The sequence below is a fragment of the Muscardinus avellanarius genome (genome assembly GCF_963383645.1).
Source record: "Muscardinus avellanarius genome assembly, chromosome: 13".
NCBI lineage: Eukaryota > Metazoa > Chordata > Mammalia > Rodentia > Gliridae > Muscardinus > Muscardinus avellanarius.
Window position 1 is genome coordinate 93,838,826 of NC_137799.1, and position 20,795 is coordinate 93,859,620.

Here is a 20,795-nt window from a genome sequence, read left to right on the forward strand (position 1 = left end):
TCACAGCAAAAATTAGATTAAAAAATACGCACTTTTGCCAGGCGTGGTGGCGCACGCTTGTAATCCCCGCGCTTGGGAGGCGGAGACAGGAGGATCGCGCAGGTTCGAAGCCTGCCATGCGCGCTGGCTTAGGAGACCCTGTTTCCAAATAAAAATGTAAAAATAGGTCTGGGAGTGTAGCCCGGAGGTAGAAGGGCTTCCAGGAACCCCAGTACCACCAAAAATAAATAAATTTAAAAAATTAAAAAATAAAAAATACGCACTTTTAAAAAATTAATGCTTTCTCCTGATTTTCCCCCGGTGCTGGGGAGCAAGCATGCTAAGTGCACATTTGCCTCTGAGCTGACCTCCCAGTCTCTCTTCATACTCAGGAGCAAATTTGGAGAATATTTTTAGCCAGGCCTCCTGGCATATGCTTGTAATCCCAGTAGTTTGGAGGCTGAGACAGGAGGATCGCACTGGTTCAAAGCCAGCCTCAGCTACTTAGGAGGCTCTCAGGAACTTAGTGAGGCCCTGTTTCAAAATAAAGAATAAAAAATAGGGCAGGGGTCATAGCTTGGATATCGAATGTCCCTGGGTTGCATCCCCACACCTGAAAATAAATAAATAAATAAATAAATAAATAAATAAATAAATAAATAAATAAATAAAAGAAAGCCAGGTGTGGTGGCACATGCTTATTAATTCCAGCATTTGGGAGGCTGAAACAGGAGGATCACAGTTCACGGACAGCCTCAGCTACTTAGTGAGGCCCTTTGCAACTCAGTGAGATCCTGTTTCAAAATAAAGAATAAAATATAGGGCTAGGGATGTGGCTCAGAGGTAAAATGCCTCTGGGTTCCATCCCCAGTACTGCAAAAAAACTAAAAAGAAACTGGGTATGGTTCTACATGCCTGTACTCTCAACTACTCTGGAGGCTGAGGCAGGAGGATCGCTTGAGTGAGCCTAGGAGTTGGAAGCCAGCCTGGGTAACATAGCAAGAATCCATTTTAAAATCTGGGCGAAAAAGCCAGGCATGCTGGCACATGTTTGTAATTCCAGCACTTGGGAGGATGAGACAAGAGGATCACAGGTTGAACCCAGCCTCAGCAGCTTAGTGAGGCTCTCAGCAACTTAGTGAGACTCTGTTTCCAAATAAAATATAAAATAGGTCTGGGGGTGTAGCCCAAAGGCAGAAGGCCCTTGGGTTCCATCAGTAGTACACAATAAATAAATAAAGCAAGCCAGGCATGGTGGCACACACTTGTAATCCCCACGCTTGGGAGGCTGAGACAGGAGGATTGCTCAGTTCGAAGCCAGCCTCAGCTACTGAGTGAGGCTCTCAGCAACTTAGTGAGATCCTGTTTCCAAATGAAGTATAAAATAGGTTTGGGAGGATAGCCGGAAAAGCCCTGGGTAAAAAAATAAATAAATAAATAAATTTAAAAATAGGGCAGGGGGTATAGCTTGGAGGTTCAATGCCCCTGGGTTCCATCCCCAGACCCGTAAATAAATAAATAAATAAATAAATAAATAAATAGCAAATGGAAGCATAATAAATAAATAAATAAATAAACTAAGACAGGCATGGTGACACACGCTTGTAATCCCAGCATTTGGGAGGCTGAGACCAGAAGATCATGGTTCGTGGACAGCCTTGACTACTTAATGAGGCCCTCTGCAACTTAGTGAGACCCTGTTTCAAAATAAAGAATAATTAAAAAAAAAAAAAAAAAGCCAGGCGTGGTGGCACACGCTTGTAATCCCTGCCCTTGGGAGGTTGAGACAGGAGGATCGCACAGGTTCAAGCCAGCCTCAGCTACTTAGTGAGGCTCTCAGCAATTTAGTGAGACCCTGTTTCCAAATAAAATATTTTAAAAAAAAGGTCTGGGAGTATAGCCCGAAGGTAGGAAGCCTCTGGGTTCCACCCCCAGTACCACCAAAAAAAAAAAAAAAAAAAAAAAGAAAAGAAACAGGGTAGAGGGGTGTAAATCGGAGGTCAAATGCCCCTGGGTTCCATCCCCAGACCCACAAAAAAATAAAATAAAATAAACAAACGAACTAACTAAAAATCTAGGCAGTGGTGCACACTTGTAATCTCAGCACTTGGGAGGCTGAGACAGGAGGATGTGCAGGTTCCCAGCCAGCCTCAGCTAACTAGTGAAGACTTCTGCAACTTAGTGAGACTCTGTTTCAAAATAAAGAATAAAAAATAGGGCTGGGGATGTAGCTTGGAGGAAGAATGCCCTTGGGTTGGGTCCCCAGTCCTACACCAAAAAAAAAAAAAAAAAGGGCTAGGGTGTAGCTCATGGGGGGCGCCTCTGGGTTGGGTGCCTCTGGGTTCAATCCCCAGTTCCACACACACACACACAAAGGTAAAAAACAAATCATAATACTAAGGCAAAGTGATAACTATTTGTAACATTTTGATGTATTTTCCTCCAAGTACAAGTGTAATTAGAATTATACTCTGCTTCTATGTAACCTTTTTTCCATTTAACATTGCAAACATTTCCCCATAATAAATGTTATACAAACTGGGCTTGGTGACAAACGCTTGTAATCCCAGCATTTGGGAGGCTGAGACAGGAGGATCGCGGTTCGCGGACACCCTCAGCTACTTAGTGAGGAGGCCCTTTGCAACTCAGTGAGACGCTGTTTCAAAATAAAGAATTAAAAAAAAAGAAAGAGCTGGGGGTAGTTCACAGGTAGAAGAATGCCCCTGGGTTCAATCCCCAGTACCACACACACACAAAAAGAATACAGCATAATACACCTAATTTATCCACTATAAAATAATTATCTAGAGCAGGGTGGGTGTGATGGCACACACTTGTAATCTCAGTACTTGGGAGGCTGAGACAGGAGAATCACAGGTTTGGGATCAGCCTCAGAAACTTAGTGAGACCTTGTTTTAAAATAAAAGAATAAGCCAGGTGTGGTGGCACACGCTTGTAATCCCCACACTTGGGAGGCTGAGACAGGAGGGTCACACCAGTTTGAAGCCAGCCTCAGCTCTCAGGAACTTAGTGAGACCCTGTTTCCAAATAAAGTATAAAATAGGTCTGAGAGTATAGCCCAGAGGTAGAAAAGCCCCTGGTTTCCACCCCCAGTACCACAAAAAATAATAAATAAATAAATAAATAAATAAATAGAAAAGAATAGTCGGGTGTGGTGCTGCACACTTGTAATCCCAGTATTTGGGAGGCTGAGACAGGAGGATCATAGTTCACGGACAGCCTCAGCTACTTAGTGAGGCCCTTTGCAACTCAGTAAGATCCTGTTTCAAAAATAAAGAATAAAAAATAGGGCTGGGGGTGTCGCTTGGTGGTTGAATGCCCCTGGGCTCCATCCCCAGTGCCACAAAAAATAATAAAAAATAAGAGAATAAAATAGGGATAGGGATATAGCTCAGAGGTAGAATGTCCCTGGATTCCATCCCCAGCACCACACACACACACACACACACACATACACATACAAATCTAAATTATTCAAGTTTTTATATACAAATTACCAAAAAAAAAAATCTAAAACCCAGAAATCCTAAAAAGAGCTGAGAAGCAATAGCTGGCCCAGCCCAGGCTTGACCTTCACACCTGCAAGGCCCAGACAAAGCAGGCAGGGCCAGCAGGACTGGAAGCAGCGGTTCTCCATGCACGCGCTAAACGCTGTTTGTTGGCAGGTCAGTTAAATGGCAAAGCTTTCCAGTTACCTCTGTCAACAAGTAGGGAACCTGACAGCGTAGCGCTGTGCCAGGCCTGAGCCCTGTCTGCCGCTGCACACCCAGGCCTGCGCCCCAGGGCCCGATGCCCTGGATACCTACGAGACCGAAGGGCAACGCGGACATAAAGTGACCTTCACAGAACACAGAACAAGACCCTGAGCCAAACCAACAAGCCGAAAGTGAAGAGGCAGGCGGAGGTGCCCAGGGAAGTCCAGCCGCAGCGGCAGGGCAGTGGCACCGGCTCTGCTGACCAAGGAGATGGCTGCCGCTCCAGCACTGTGCCGGCTCGCTGCACCAGCAAAGCCTGTGCCCTGGCACCACGCCCTGCCTGAGGCTCCCTCGGGGCCCACACCTGGACTCCAGACACCTCGGCATGCAAGTCAGAGGGTCCAAGCCAGGCACAACGCACACCCCTGGAATTCCAGCTCCTGGGAGGCTCAAACAGGAGGCTCACAGATTCAAGGCCAGCCAGCAACTTAGAGAGACCCTGTTAGCAAATAAAAAATAAAAAGGGCTGGAGTATAGCTCGGAGATAAAACACTCCTGGGATCAGTGCCCAGGGCAAAGTGAGAGAAGGAGCCAGGTGTGGTTGTGCACACCTGTAATCCCAGTATTTGGGAGGCTGAAAAGGAAGGCTGCAGGTTTGCAGCAAGCCTCCACAACTTAGTGAGACCCTGTTTTAAAGTATAGAATAAAAAGTAGGGCTGGAGGTGTAGCTTGGAGATGGAATGCCCCTGGGTTCAATCTCCAGTATCGGGGGGGGGGGGGGGGGAGTGAGAGAAGGAACCTGGTCCAACAAGCAACACAGAGAGAGAGAAAGAGAGAGAGAGAGAGAGAGAGAGAGAGAGAGAGAGAGAGAGAGAGTGTGTGTGTGTGTGTGTGTGTGTAAGGACTGAACCCAGGGGCATTCTGCCCCTGAACTACACCCCCAGCCCCAATTTATTTTTTATTTTGAAACAGGGTCTCACTAAGTTGCGGAGAGCCTAAGTTGCTAAGGCTAGCCACACACCCATGATTCTCCTGTCTCTGCTTCCCAAGTACTAGGATTCTAGGTGTGCACGACCAGGCCCGGCTCAGGACTATTAAGCTCTTGTGAAGTGGCCTGCCGTCGCCTTCTGGCCCACCCCACACCTGCCCCTCACCCTCCCCAGCCCACTGTGCCCCTCTACCCCAGGCCCCAAGACCTGCACACCGCAGAGGCCTCTCTCATTCCCCATTTGCAAAGGGCACTGAGCATCACCGAGCCTCTTCTGGCCAATGATGCAGATGTGCCCGCCTGACCTCAGGACGCCAGCGCCATGCTCTGTGAGGCACGTTCCTCTGCGGCAGAGGGCAGCTGGGGCCTTTACAAGGAAGGCCTGTGACTCTGAGTGTGGCTCGTGCCATCTCAAAGTGACCCTTCCCCTACCTGGAAAGACTTGCCAAGGCCTCCCTTTCTTTGGGCTGGATGGCACAGCTCTGAGGAGCTCAGCAAAGCAGGGTCTGCTCCCAGACAGGAAGGAGGGCTGGCGCACGCTAGCGCCCGCAGGAGCAGGCCATCCTCCAGGTCTCCTGCACCCACCTCTAAACACCACCGGAGTGTGCACGCTCCTCGGCACAAGCAACTCTGAAAAGCTGTGTTCTAGGCCGTGCGCTGTCCTCCTCAGTCCAGGGCCTCAGCAAACATGCCAGCAGGGCTGAGCTGGCAGCCAGGCTCAAGACCCAAGCCAAGCACAAAGGCTTTTCCAGGCTGTACGACACCCAGAACAATCCGGCTATCTACATCAGCTACAGGCACCATCCAAACTTAACTTGTGAGAATAAGAAACATCTTTCTATTTTCTTTCTTTTTCTTTTTCTTTTCTTTTTTTCTTTTTTTTTTTTTTTTTTTTAGCAGTGGGGATCAAACCCAGGAGCATTCTACCTCTGAGCTCCACTCCCAGCCTGACTTTTTTTATTCTTTTTTTTTTTTTTTTTCAGGTCTAGAGATGGAACCCAGGGGCATTTAACCTCCGAGCCACATCCCCTGCCCTACTTTTATTCTTTATTTTAAAACAAGGTCTCACTAAGTTGCGGAGGGCCTCACTAAGTAGCTGAGACTGTCCGCGAACCGCGATCCTCTGGTTTCAGCCTCCCGAATGCTGGGATTACAAGCGTGCGCCACCACGCCCGGCTTTTTATTCTTCATTTTGAAACAGAGTCGCACTAAGTTTTGGAGAGCCTCAAAGTTGCTGAGGCTGGCCGCGAACCTGAGATCCTCCTCTCCCAGATTCCCAAGTACTGGGATTACAAGTGTGCACCACCACACCCAGCTAACATTTTTCTTATGAGACTCTTTGTGCTGATTATCTTCAACTCTGAATCATGAGCTAAAACAACAACCAAGCAGGAATAAGCAGAGAGAAGAAAGAATGAAGGCTAGGGCGTAGCTCGGTGATAGGAAGCTTGTCTAGCGTGCTCAGGGGCCTGCGTTCCATCCCCTATACTGCAAAAAGGATATTAACGGAACATTTTATTATTGGACAGCATGGGTGCAGGAGAGCCTGATGGCTAAAGGTAAATTTAAAATGGTAAAAGTAGCCAGGTGCAGTGGCGCACACCTGTAATCTCAGTACTTGGGAGGCTGAGACCGGAAGATCACTGGTTCGAGGCTGGCCTCTGCAACTTAATGAGAAGCTGTTTCAATTAAAAAAAAAAAAATGTTTTTAAAGGCCTGTGGGTGTAGCTCGAGGTTGAATGCCGTGGATTCAATCCCCTGTACCAATAACAACGACAAAAGTAAAAGTAAAAAATCCACAATCATAATGATGAGAGCTGAACACCGGGCTGCTCCGGGGACGCCTGCTCAAAGGAGGAAGAGAACACGGGTCTGGTGGCAACAGTGCAGCGGGGCCCCCGGTGCCAAAGGTGACCACACCAGAGCCTGGGCTCTTCCAACCCCGAGTGTCCTCTTGCTCCAAATCTGGAATCTGCTCTGATGTCTTCCACTACTTCTGAAACAATATATCAGCCCCTCATTAAAAGGGGGCAGCTTCGGGTTGGCCTTTGTAGATCCTAAGTAGAACTGTGGTCTCGGTTTTTTAATTCCCTGATTAGCTAACGGGCAGTGAAACACAAAGGTAGAATCTATGGGTACGGCTGACCAGTGCACATACCCCAGCACTCCTGCCAACGTGGAACAGCTATCTGACAGGGACAGAGCCTCAACCCGAGTTCTGTTTGCTCCACCTGTTCAAGGGGATGAAAGTTATCACTCTCCAAGCCTAACTTGTCTGGCTCCTCCTCAATTGATTTTTCCCCTAAATTCCACAAAGCAAATTCTATTCCTAGTTCCACTTTACAAAAGCAGGCAGTGAGCCTCTGCCAGGCAGTGGTAGAACTGGAAATCTTCCCAGCTCCGCGTGCCTCTAACCACCAAGCTCTAACCCCTCCCAATAGGAGACTTCTCTCCAGCCCCCACCGGCCCATCACATTCCTGCCAGGTTGTATCAGAAAACAAGACGTCAAAGGGTTCTGGGCCGCACACCAATCCATTTCTTCTCTCCCTGGCTGGACCTACCATAGACGCTCTCACTGATTTCAGAAACTCTCACCCGACTGAATTAAGAGGAACTCCTTTAAATTCTAAAAGGTTCTGAAGCCGGGGATGGTGGTGCACACTTGTAATCCAAGCACTTGGAAGGCTGAGACGGGAGGATGGGAGGTTCGGGGCCAGTCTCAACAACTTATGAGGTCCTCCTCAATTTAGGGAGGCCCCTAGTAAAGAATAAAATAGGGCTGGGGGTGTAGCTCAGAGGTAGAATGTCCCTGGGTTCAAGCCCCAATCTCTCTCTCTCTCTCTCTCTCTCTCTCTCTCTCTCACACACACACACACACACACACACACACACACACACACACGCACGCACAAATGTTCCGGAGGTGAACTGTGGGCAGTACCCCTTATTATTAAGAGCAGTGGAGAGAGCAGCAGTTCTCTGCGACAGATCTCAGGCGCTTCTCCAGTGCTGACCTGGCTCGGTCCCCCGAGGCCTCTGTCGGGCGAGCATCCGTGGAGGCCGCGCGGCCGGCACCAGGCGCCATGGGGGAGGGCTGGGAACCGACGCCGAGGTCAGGACGTACCGGGTGACCAGGCCCCAAGGAGGGGCAGGGTGCTGGGGGGACTGGGAACCACGGATGGTGGGCGACCGGGAGGGAGGATGGGGACTGTGACAGGAGGGTGACCGGGGACATGGGGGCGGACAGGGAGCTCCAGGTGATGGGACCTGAACTAGGGAGGGCGATGCTGGGGGTACAGAGGAGCCAGCTGGAGGGATGGGCGAGCCACACTGAAGAGGTGTCGGGGGGCCGGGGTCCCCGCACAGCCAGCATCTGGCGCGGCCAGGACCGCGCGGTCAGCGCGCCGCTCACCTGAGCGTGGGCCACCACCAGGCTCTTGTTGCCTTCGCCGTGGTACCCCCATTCATTCTCGTCCATCTTCTCCTCTTCCATGCCCCGTGCGGCCCTGGAGCTTAGCGGGCCGGATCGCGGGGATGCGAGCTGGGGGCCGCTCGCCGGGCCGAGCTCCAGCCGTCTCAGCCTGGAGAGGAGCGCCTGTCAGCCTACTTCTGCGCTCCACTTGGCCGCGGCGACTCGGAGGCGCGGGGACCGGAAGCCACGCCCCCGGAGGCGGCCATAGCGGAGCCGGGCAACTTCCGGGTTCCGCCCACTTCCCCTCGGAGGCCGCGGCGGCAGAAGGGCCGGCGGCCATCTTAGGTACTGGCAGAGCGACTGACTTCCGGAGCGCGTTCCTGGGAACCGGAAAAGAAGTTTCCGGCTCTGGCGCCGGATGTGGGGCCGGCGGGAGTGGCCGGCGGCTGCCCGGCGCCCTGAGTTGCCCCGGGAGTCCTGGGGCTCCGGATCGCTAGGCTGTGGGACCCAGGCAGGTGATCGGCGCCTCGAGGCTCGTCTCTTGAATCTGTAGGATGGGATATGACTCCTCGCACACTCACGCAGCCACCTGACGCAGAGTCATCTGGCGGCCCCGGGAGGGAAAAACTTTTGTTTCCCACTCTCCACGCGGGGAAACGTGGCCCAGAGAAGCGAGGGCATCCTCACGGCTCACCCCACCTGGACCCCAGGGCCGCAGACGGAGACTCCTCTTGGTGAGACGGCGGAAAGCGGATCTCGTTTTCCCCAGTGCTGAGCGGAGGAGAGACTGCCACCGCCGGGAGCAGCCGGAGGGTCCACGACCTCAGGCCCAGCACCACTTCATGCTCCGAGCTGTGGACGAGCCCCAAAGGCTTATGCTGATATGGAGCACTGTCTTTAAAATTAAAACAAGGCACTTACAAGGTTTTTTTTTTTTTTTTTTTCATTTAAAATAAACACAGATACCGGGCATGGTGGCGCACGCTTGTAATCCAGCATTCCGGAAGATCGCGGTTCGCGGCCAGCCTCAGCTACTTAGTGAGGCCCTCTGCAACTTAGTGACACCCTATTTCAAAAATAAAGAATAGCCAGGCATAGTGGCACTCGCTTGTACTAGCATTTTGGAGGCTGAGACAGGAGGATCGCGGTTCGCAGCCAGCCTCAGCTACTACTTAGTGAGGCCCTTTGCAACTCAGTGAGACCCTGTTTCAAAATAAAGAATAAAAAGTAGGGCTGGGGGTGTAGCTCGAAGGTAGCATGCCCCTGGGCTCAATCCCTAGTACCCCAGGAAAAAAGCAAAAAACAGGGTTAGACATAACATTTGATGCACATGTTGGTGTCACTCGGCTGAGGGTCCTTTTGTTCATCGTGGATAGAAATCATGAGAAAGAAAAATAGCATTTGCACCTCTGAACTCAGTGCCAGCAGCTCTTAGTGCCGGCCTCTCCCGGGCGCGCTCAGGTCTGAGCTAGCAGCTCCTGTAGCTCTTCACCCCAGATGAGCGGGTCCCAGCCGCTCTCCTGCTAGGACTCCCTGTGCTCTGCAGCCCCCGCATCTGGAGCTCCTCACTCTTCTGCAGTCCTTGTCATCAGTTCATACTGCAGCCAGCTCAGACCGCTCTATCGGAGGTGGAGATAATGAGCAGGCAAACTAAAACCGGCTTTATGGGGTGCTGCAGCGTAGAGCGGGACGGAACTCCTGGACTTGCCCAGTGGTAGGGGAGCTTTGCAGGGGCCGGCTGTGGGAAGCCATTGAGGTTTTCCCCTAAAAGAATATTCTGACTCAGCTGACTGTCCTTCACCCAGAGTCAACAAGGTCTGGGGTTATGGAAAGTTCAAAGTAAAAGGTTTGAGAGATCAGGTGGTGATGGCACGAGGGTACTGATTATCCGACCTGTAATGTATGTGATTTGGTTTGGTCTTTATTGTATTCCGGTGATGATAGCACGAGGATATTGACTGACCTGTAACTGTGTAAATACCTCTAGAAAAATAAACCCATTGTCAGCCCAATAGAGAATACTGACCCAGGAGTAGTCGTCGACCAGTAGGAAATATTGACCCAGGAGCAGGGTTCGGCCAGTAGAGTCAGTAGGCTGGCAGTCCCCCCAGGTTAGAATTAAATATTCTGAGAATCAGATTCTTAGAGTTGAATTCTTCATCCTCAGGCCTCTCTTCAGAACCTGTACTTTTGCCGGCTGGCTCCGGCAGCCGGCTTGCACAGTGCAGGCTCTTGCTGGCTGGCCACAGACTGCCCTGCCAGCCTGGTGGGCATACCAGGCCTGCCGCCCCGGGGGCCTGGGTCGTGGGGCTCTTGCAGACATAAGTGAGGCTCTGCCGTGGCTGGAGACATCCTGAGCCGCTGCACAGCTGGGGCACCTGGAGCACCCATAAGCAAAGGGGAGTCCCTCAGGCTGTGGCAGGGTGTCTGATACACCTGCATCTGGGCTAAGATCTCCTTGGTGGTCATGATAGTAGTGGCAGTGATGGCCTCATTGGGCCCTGGGACCAGCTGGTGCTGTCCCCATGGCACCCAGCCAGGCCACAGAAGCGTCTGTCACCTACAGAAGCAGCAGTGGCCATGACATCAGCAGGCGTGAGGTCCCGACGTTGTGGCCAAAGCTCCCACCAGGACACCAGAAGTAAAGGAGGCAGCAACCACCGTCCAGGCCAGGGCCAATCCTGCCCCGGTCTGTGCTCGGCCACGCACAGCTGTGCAGCCCCTGGGCCGGTGGAAAGCCGGGAGCTGAGCATGACACCGCAGACACGGGTCCCTTTCTTCCACGTGACCAAGCCTGTAGGAGAAGGTCAGCCTTTGAGCCTCCACACTGCTCTTTTTGTGTGTTTGTGAGGATGGGGATTGAGTTCAGGGGTCTTCTGAGCTACACCCTCAGGGCCCCCACTTACTTTATTGTGTTTTGTTTGTTTGTGGTACTGGAGAGTGAACACTGGGTTGTTCTACCTCTGAGCTCCATTCCGGCTTTTCAATGTGAATTTTTATTTTTTATTTATTTATTTATTTATTTTTTTGGTGGTACTGGGGATGGAACCGGGAGCATTCTACCTTCGAGCTATACCCCCAGCCCTATTTTTTATTCCTTATTTTGAAACAGGGTCTCACTGAGTTACAGAAGGCCTCACTATATAGCTGAGGCCTTCACAGTCCGTGAACTGTGATCCTCCTATCTCAGCCTCCCGAATGCTGGGATTACAAGCGTGCGCCACCACGCCCAGCTTCTAGTTTGTGTTATTTATTTATTTATTTTATTTATTTATTTATTTTGCGGATCTGGGGATGGAACCCAGGGGCATTCGACCTCTGAGCCACACCTCCTGCCCTATTTTTTTTTTTTTTTATTCTTTATTTTGAAACAGGGTCTCACTAAGTTGTGGCGGGCCTCACTAAGTAGCTGAGGCTGTCCACAAACTACGATCCTCCAGTCTCAGCCTCCCAAATGCAGGGATTACAAGTGTGCACCACCACGCCCGGCTGTGTTCTTTATTTTGAAACAGGGTCTCACTAAGTTGCACAGGGCCTAAGTAGCTGACGCTGGCCCAGAACCTGTGACCCTCTGGTCTCAGCCTCCCAAGTGCTGGGGTCACAAGTGTGCTCTATCACATTGAGCTATTTATTTTTGTTTTGAAACAGGGTCTTGCTAGACTTTTTAAATCTCAGTAGCACTCTCATCATCATCATCATAGGTTAGAAACAATCTAAATATCCATTTAGGCCGGCGTGGTGGCGCACGCTCGTGATCCCAGCACTCAGGAGGCTGAGACCGGAGGATCGCGGTTCGCGCACAGCCTCAGCTACTTAGTGAGTCCCTCTGCAACTCAGTGAGACCTGGTTTCAAAATAAAATAAAATAAAATAAAAAATAGGGCAGGGGGTGTATCTCAGAGGTCAAATGCCCCTGGGTTCCATCCACAAACACACACACAAAAAAAATCTATTTAGCAGCATAAAAATTTACAAACACAAGCTAAAATAGATCTGCTTGGTCCTTAGGTTTCAGTGGGCTGAATCATAGAGACATAAAGCTGAGCAAGAAAAATTTCCAGAAAGTTATCTGTGGTGTGAACTCATTCACAGAGACCAACCCCACGAACAAACACCGGCCCAGGTCTGGGGACAGTCACCCACCGAGCCATGACTCACAGATGACCAATAAACCCTGAACTCAGAGAACCAGTGACATTTCTCACATGTTCCTTCTCTTATATAAAAAACGAGCCGGAAAGCCGGGCGTGGTGGCGCACGCTTGTAATCCCAGCATTCGGGGGGCTGAGCCAGGAGAATCGCGGTTCGTGGACAGCCTCGGCTATTTAGTGAGGCCCTCTGCAACTCGGTGAGAACCCATTTCAAAATAAAGAATTAAATAGGGCTGGGGGTGTAGCTCAGAGGTATGATGTTGCTGGGTTCAATCTCTAGTACCAAAAAAACAAAAACAAAAACAAAAAGAATTAATGAAATAAATTCTCATCTTGGACATGTGCCGTTGATGCCCAGAGTATGGGTGAATGTGCCTGCGTACTCCTCCAAGCACGGCTGGAGAGTTGCTAAGGGAACCTTTTAAAAAATATATTAGTGCTCAGCAGGTCCTGAGGTGGTGGTGGTAGACGCCAGTTCTTGGGAGGCTGAGACAGGAGGATCACAGGTTCAAGGCCAGACTCAGCAACTTAGGCTCTCAGCAACTTAGAGAGACCGTGGTGTGTGTGTGTGTGTGTGTGTGTGTGTGTATTTTGCGGTACTAAGGATGGAACCCAGGGGCATTCTACCTCCGAGCTACACTCCCAGCCCTATATTTTATTCTTTATTTTGAAACAGGGTCTCACTGAGTTGCACAGGGCCTCACTAGGTAGCTGAAGCTGTCTGTGAACCGCGATCTTCCTGTCTCAACCTCTCAAATGCCGGGATTACAAGCGTGCGCCACCACGCCTTTCTTGTGTGTGTGTGTTTAAGGGCTGGGGATTTAGTTTGGAGGTAGAATGCCCCTGGGATCAGTCCCCAGCACCACCGACAAAACCAAGACAAGACAGTGATCTGGAGGGAGAGTTGGGAGGAGGCAGGTGCTGTCAGGTGAGACCCGAACTGGACAGGAGGTGGTGTCAATTTTCTTTTTCAGTGTTGGGGATGGAACCCAGGGGCATTCTACCCCTGAGCTACACCCTCAGTTTTTTTTTTTTTTTTTACTACAACCCTAGTTTTTATTCTTTATATTTATTCTTTATTTTATTCTTTTATTTTATTTGAAACAGGGTCTCACTGGATTGCAAGGGGCCTCACTAAGTAGTAGCTGAGGCTGTCGGGGAACCACAGTCCTCCTGTCTCAGCCTCCCGAATGCTGGGATTACAAGGGTGCGCCACCACACCCAGCTGGCGTCAGGAATTTAAGAGTCAGAGATGGAGACCGTTCCCGGGGAGAAACGGTGGCCCGCAGGCTGGGGAGGGAGGAAGCTTCAGGCATCCTGGCGTCTCCCCCACTTGTCTACAGTGAAGGCGGGAACAGCACCTCATGTGTCCTAGCGGGCACCCTTGCCACTGCGTTCCCTAGAGGGTGCCTGGCCGCAGGGCAGACGCGCAGCGAGCCTGGAGTTTCCTGGGCTTGGAGCTTGCCACCAAGGGGCACTGGTTGGGCCCGGGGCCCACTGTCAAGGTGAGGCATAACAGGAGGGTCCAGCCCTGGCTGGGAGCAGCCCGGTGCTGCAGGAAAGGCTGGTGCCGAGCAGAGCTCCGGGGCTGAGAAGCCAGCGGGAACCTGGAGAGATCTGTGGGAGAGGCAGGGAGGGGAAGAGGAGCCTGGGCGCCTCTGGGAGGACAGGGACGTGAAGACGATGGTGACCCAGGCAGACGGGAAGTTCCTGTGTCACCGGCTTAAGTGCTTTGGGCGCAGTGACAGAGGCGGATCACGGCCTGAGGTGGAGGTGGCCCGTGGGGTTCTCAGCCTTCTCTTCTTCGCCTGAGAAGCTGTGCGGGAATGTGTCACCATCCACAGCACAAAGCCACTGCCGGCGCCCCAGCCCACGGGCCACCCTGACCTGGTTTCCAGGCGCCGGGAGAGCCTGCCCGGAAACAGCTGGGAGGCGCCCAGAGCGGGAGGAGTGAACAGGCTGGCGCCAGCTTGCGACCCAGGCAGAGGCCGGGGGCTTCGGGGTGCTTCTGGGAGACCAAGATGACTCTCCCAGCCTCTCGGCTCCAGAAAGATGCTCCTGTTTGCAGGGCCAGGAGGGAGAAATGGAGTCCCGCAGGAAGGGAGGGACAGAAGGCAGTGGCATCTGGCTTAGGGGCTCTGCCAGGGGGCCTCCCGCCCAGGGTACTCTTGTGAGGATGCTGGGCCCTGGTTTCACGTGTGTGTGCATGTGTGTGTAAGACTGGGGATTGAACCCCGGGACATCCTACCTCTGAGTTATCCCCCAGCCCTATTTTGTTTATTGTTTAAATGTATTATTATTATTATTATTATTATTATTATTATTATTATTTTGGTGGTACTGGGGTTCCTGGAAGCCCTTCTACCTCTGGGCTACACTCCCAGACATATATATATATATATATATATATACACACATATATATATATACACACACACGTATATATATATATATGCATATATATTTTATTTATTTATTTTAATTTGGAAGCAGGGTCTCTTAAGCCAGCGCGGCTGGCTTCGAACCTGCGCGATCCTCCTGTCTCTGCCTCCCAAGCGCGGGGATTACAAGCGTGCGCCACCACGCCCAGCTTATTTTTTCATTTTGAAACAGGGCCTCACTGAGTTACCCTTGAACCTGTGATCGGCCCTCGTCTCACAAGTCCTGGGATCTCGGGCGTGCACCACCGTGCCGGGCTTCCGCTTCTCTCTTTCAATCCACCCTCATACAGTCTAGGGTAGATTCTCTCCTCAGCCTCTCCCAAGAGCACCCCGCTCGGTTAGCACTGCGCGGACCTAGCCAAGCCACTTCAATAAGCCCTGATGTGCACACGACTCCCGGCTCTCGTGAAGGCTAGGCGAACCTGCTTCACCACACCAGCAGACAGCAGTTGTATTTTTGTGTGCACGGTACTGGGGATTGAACCCAGAGACATTCTACCTCTGAGCTGCACCCCAGCCTGATTTTATTTATTTGCAAACAGGGTCTTGCTAGGTTGGTGGGAATCTCACTGCTTGCTGAGGCTGTCCTCAAACCTGTGATCCTCCTGTCTCAGCCTCCCAAGCCCTGGGATTACAAGCGTGCACCACCACACCGGCTTCACAGTGAGTTGAATTATAAAAATCATTAAAAGCTGGGCGTGGTGGCGCACGCTTGTAATCCCAGCGCTTGGGAGGCTGAGACAGGAGGATCACATAGGTTCGAAGCCAGCCTCAGCAATTTAGTGAGACCCTGTTTCCAAATAAAGTATAAAAATAGATCCGAGAGTATAACCCAGAGGTAGAAAAGCCCCTGGGTTCCACCCCCAGTACCACAAAAAAGAAAATAATCATTAGAAAAGCCGACCCCAGAAGGCTACAGAGTCCCTAGAACCACCAATCAAAGGCTTTGTTCTGTGGCTCCCAATGAGAAAAAAATGTTGGAAGCATGTGCCCGGGGAGGCCACAAGAACGCCCTCTTCTCTACAGTGAAGTAGTGTCTTGCCTGGCACAATCTCTCTAGCAGACAGTTTGGCAACATCTGTTAAAATATAAAGTATGAGCTGGGCATGGTGGCACACAGACTTTCAGCAACCTAGTAAGACCCCGTTTCAAAATAAATAAAAAGAGGGCTGGAGGAGTGGCTTGGAGGTAGAATGCTCCTGGGTTCAATGCTCCTATGATACCTCAGTACCATAAAAATATTTATTTATTTATTTATTTATTTATTTATTTATTGTGGTACTGGGGTGGAACCCAGAGGGGCTTTCTACTTCCGGGCTATACTCCCAGACCTATATATAATAATTAATAACTAATAATTTGGAAACAGGGTCTCACTAAGTTGCTGAGAGCCTAAGTAGCTGAGGCTGGCTTCGAACCTGTGCGATCGTCCTGTCTTAGCCTCCCAAGCGTGGGATTACAAGCGTGCGCCACCACGCCCGGCTTATCCACAAAAAATTTAAATAAATAAAGTATGCAGAAGCTGAGCGTGGTGCTGCACACTGCAATCCCAGTAGTTGAGAGGCTGAGACAGGAGGATCATAGATTCGAAGCCAACCTCAGCAATTTAGCAAGGCCCTCAGCAACATAGTGAGTCCCTGTTTCAAAAAATAAAAATATAAAGCCCGGCACAGTGGCGCACCCTTGTAATCTCAGCATTCGGGGGGCTCAGACAGGCAGATTGCAGTCCACGGACAGCCTCAGCTACTTAGTGAGGTCCTTAGCAACTCAGTGAGACCCCGTATCAAAATAAAGAATAAAAGCCGGGCCTGGTGGCGCACACTTGCAATCCCAGCATTCGGGAGGCTGAGACCAGAGGATCGCGGTTCGCAGACAGCCTCAGCTACTTAGTGAGGCCCTCTGCAACTCAGTGAGACCCGGTTTCAAAATAAAGAATAAAAAATAGGGCAGGGGCTGTACTCAGAGGTCGAATGCCCCTGGGTTCCATCCCCAGACCTGCAAAATAAATAAATAAATAAATAAATAAATAAATAATAAAAAACAGGGCTGGGCTAGGGGTGTAGGTTGGAGGTAGAATGCCCCTTGCATTCCATCCCTAGTACCACAATAAATAAATAAATAAATAATAAAAAATAAAATAAATAATTTTAAAAAATAAGCCAGGCATGGTGGCACTGGCTAGGCTAGTACAGTACTGGGTTGCAGGTGTGTGCCACCACACCATACCCCCCGTCCCTTTTATTATTATTTTATCTTTGAGGTCTATCTCAGAGGTAGAAGGCCCCACAGAATCCAACCCCCAGGACTACAAAAAAAAAAAAAAAGCCGGTGTCCTGAAGGCCGGCCCAAGCAGGAGGGCGCAGCTCTCCGCAGCCTCCTGCTGAATCCTGAAGCCTGCCTTCTTGCCTTTGAGCTGCCCTGACAGGCGGCTCCTCCTGGCCTGCTGCCTGCCGCCCTTTGTACTGGAATTCACAGTCAGCGTCCAGCCGCCTCCAGGCTGCTGACGCACACGCGACCTGTGTGAGCCAGGTCCTGATAATAACTCTCCCTCCAGCCCCAGGGTTCCCCCACTGCACACGCGGGGTGAGGCCAGGGCCGGGCGTGAGGCGTGTGACCCTGGGGTGGGGACAGGAGGTAGACCACCGAGGAGACGCCAGGGGAGAACCCAGAAGGGTCAGGCCGGAGTCAGCGGCCACGCAGGGAAAGCTGGTCCTCCTGAAAGGCTCAGTGGGCGAGGTGAAGTGTGTGTGTGTGTGTGTGTGTGTGTGTGCACGTGTGTGTCTGGAAGGCTCCAAGCTGCTGGACGTTCCCACTTACTGGCCATTAGGAACAATAATGTCATATATATTCGTGTACCAGTCTTTGAGTAGATGCCCATTTTTATTTCTTTTGGGTAGAATCCTAGGAGTAGGAATTCTGGGTCTTATGATAAGATCTGTCCTTTTCAGAAAACCATCAAGCTGTCTGTGAAGAACAGTGTAGTTGTATAGTCTTTTATTAATTTGTGTTTTGCTTTTGGTATTGGGGTTGAACTCAGGGACATTCTACACCCTCAGCTCTATTTTTTTTTTTTTTTTTTTTTGGTAACACTGGGGGTTGTATTCATAGGCGTTCTATCTCTGAGCTAAACCTCCAGCCCAACTTTATTTTTTATTTGGAAACAGAATCTCACTAAGTTGCAGAGGGCCTAAGTTGTCGAGGCTGGCTTCAAACCTGCAATCCTCCTGTCTCAGCCTCCCAATTATTGAAATTACAAGCTTGCGCCACCACATCTGGCTTCCCCCAGCTCTATTTTATTTTTATTTATTTTTCGCAGAACTGGGGATTGAAGCTAGCGGCATTCTATCTCTGAGATAGAATGCCGCTATCTCTATTTTTTATTATTGCCGCTATCCCTATTTTTTATTCTTTTTTTTTTTTGTGGTACTGGGGTTCCTGGAAAACCCTTCTACTGCCGGGCTACACTCCCAGACACCTATTTTTTATATTTTTATTTGGAAACAGGGTCTCTTAAGCCAGAGAGGCTAGCTTTAAACACACGCGATCCTCCTGTCTCCACCTCCCAAACACAGGGCTTACAAGTGTGTGCCACCATGCCCGGCTTATTCTTTTGAAATAGGGTCTCACTAAGTTGTGGAGGGCCTAAGTAGCCGAGGCTGGCCTCGAACCTGTGATCATCCTGTCTCAGCCTCCCAAGTACTGGGATTACAAACATGGGCCAGCACACCCAGTTTTACTTTTATTTTGAAACAGGATCTCAAATCTGACATCCTCCTGTCTCTGCCTGCCAATACTGAGATTACAGACCTATGCCACCAGGCCCAGCCAATTTTACGTTTTGATGCGTGATTTGCAAGAGTTCCAGCTGTCAGCACTGTGTCAACATGGTGTCCTCGGCCTCTAGACGGAGCCATTACAAGATGGTACTGCGTGGCCGCCTGGCTCTGCTGTCCTGATGGTCAGTGATGTATTAGCCAGTCACGTTTTCTTTGCTGAAATATCTATCCATCCAAGTATTTTGCCTTTTTAAAGTGTGTGTGTGTGTGTGTGTGTGTGTGTGTGTGTGTGTGTGTGTGTGTGTGTTACTGGGGATTGCACCCAGGGGCATTCTACCTCCAAGCTACACCAACAGCCCCACTTTATTTTTCTAATTTTTTTTTGGTATTGGGGATGGAACTGAGGGACATTCTACCTGTGAGTTATACCCCCAGTCCTATTTTGTATTCTTTATTTTGAAACAGGGTCTCTCTGAGTTGCAAAGGGCCTAAGTAGCTGAGGCTGGCCAAGAACTTGTGATCCTCCTGTCTCAGCCTCCCCAGTGCTGGGATCACAAACGTGCCCCACCACGCCTGGCTCCCACTTTATTTTTGTTTTGTCTTAGTTTCACTAAGTTGCTGAGGTCTTACTAAATTGTTGAGGCCGACCTGGATCCTACAATCCTCCTGTCTCAGCTTTCTGAGTACAGGGATTACAGGGCTGTGCCAAAATGTGCCCAGCTTTTACACCCAATTTTATTATTTTTTATTTATTTTTTGTGGTACTAGGGATAGGCCTTCTACCTCTGGGCTACACCCCTGACCTATTTTATATTTTATTTGGAAACAGGGTCTCACTAAGTTGCTGAGAGCCTCACTAAGTAGCTGAGGCTGGCTTTGAACCTGCACGATCCTCCTGTCTCAGCCTCCCAAGCGCTGAGATCACAAGTGTGTGCCACCACGCCCGGCTGGCTATACCCAATTTTAAATTGGGTTGTGAGAAAATATATAAGTGGACAAGGACCAAATTGTTCATAAAAATGGAACTTTGACCTGCTACCTACAGTGAACTGCACAGGAAACCAATCCCTCTATTTACAGCTGGTGGCTTAAGGCGGCAGCCTGCTAGAGGTCAGACTTCAGGAAACCAGTCCTATCTCTAGTCATAATCCAGAAGACATCAGCTTTCACAACAGTCCATATCTGACAGTCTCTACTTTTTGTCCTGACTGAGCCAGCCTCCACCTAGGCTGGACAATGGAGGCACCCTGGCCCGCCCTGCCCCAAGGCTCTGCGGAAAGCTGAGTGCTGGCTGGCCCGAGGGCACCAAGCCTAGGCCTTGCTTCTCCTCCGGGTCTTCATTTACTAATTAATTGTTATTTATTCATTTATTTTGTGTCCTGTGTGTGTGTGTGGGGGGGGGGTTGCTGGGATTTTAGCCTTGGGGTATTCTACTTCTAAGTTATACCCCAAACTACCTTTTTTTTTTTTTTTTTTTTGGTGGTGCTGGGGTTCCTGGAAGCCCTTCTACCTCCAGGCTACACTCCCAGACCTATTTTATATTTTTGAAACAGGGTCTCTTAAGCCAGTGTGGCTGGCTTCGAACCTGCGCGATCCTCCTGTCTCCGCCTCCCAAGCGCAGGGATTACAAGCGTGCGCCACCACGCCTGGCAAGTTTGGGAAGTTTTAAGGACATATGTCTAGATTCATGGATTCTTTTTTTTTTTTTTTTTTTTTGGTAGTATTGGGGTTCCTGGAAACCCTTCTACCTCTGGGCTACACTCCCAGACCTATTTTTGTACTTTTTTATTTGGAAACAGGGTCTCTTAAGCCAGCTCACGCGGCTGGCTTCGAACCTACACAATCCTCCTGTCTCTGCCTCCCAAGCGCGGGGATTACAAGCGTGCGCCACCACGCCCGGCTAGACTCACAGATTCTTTTTTTTTTGTGTGGTATTGGGGATGGAACCCAGGGGCATTCTACCTCTGAGCTACACCCCCAACCCAATTTTTTATTCTTTATTTTGAAACAGGGTCTCACTAAGTCGTGGAAGCCTAACTAAATAGCTAAGGCTGGCCGTGAACCTGTTATACTCCTATCTCAGCCTCTCAAGTACTGGGATGCTTGGCTCAAAAGCATTATTTCTTTCTGTACACTTTATTTTTGGTGTTAGGGATTGAACCCAGGGGCATTCTATCACCGGGCTACATTCCCAGCCCTATTTATTATTATTATTTTTTGCAGTTCTGGGGATTGAACTCAGGGGCATTCTACCTTCAAGCTACACACCCAGCTTTTTAATTTTTTTGTGGTACTGAAAATGGAACCCAGGGGCCTTCTATCTCTGGGCTAT

The 20,795-nt window shown here is 50.2% G+C and overlaps 1 protein-coding gene across 1 annotated transcript in view; it reads right to left on the bottom strand.

The window, feature by feature from the left end:
• IPPK (inositol-pentakisphosphate 2-kinase) overlaps positions 1–8,191 on the bottom strand; it is a gene marked incomplete at its 3' end in the record, with an annotated part of 46,532 nt that extends 38,341 nt beyond the window's left edge. Inside the window, exon 1 of the mRNA XM_080709447.1 lies at positions 8,097–8,191. Within this exon, the coding sequence (XP_080565573.1) occupies positions 8,097–8,177 (81 nt within the window). The 5' untranslated portion in view covers positions 8,178–8,191. The remainder of the gene's footprint in view (positions 1–8,096) is intronic.
• Between the last annotated feature and the right edge of the window lie 12,604 nt (positions 8,192–20,795).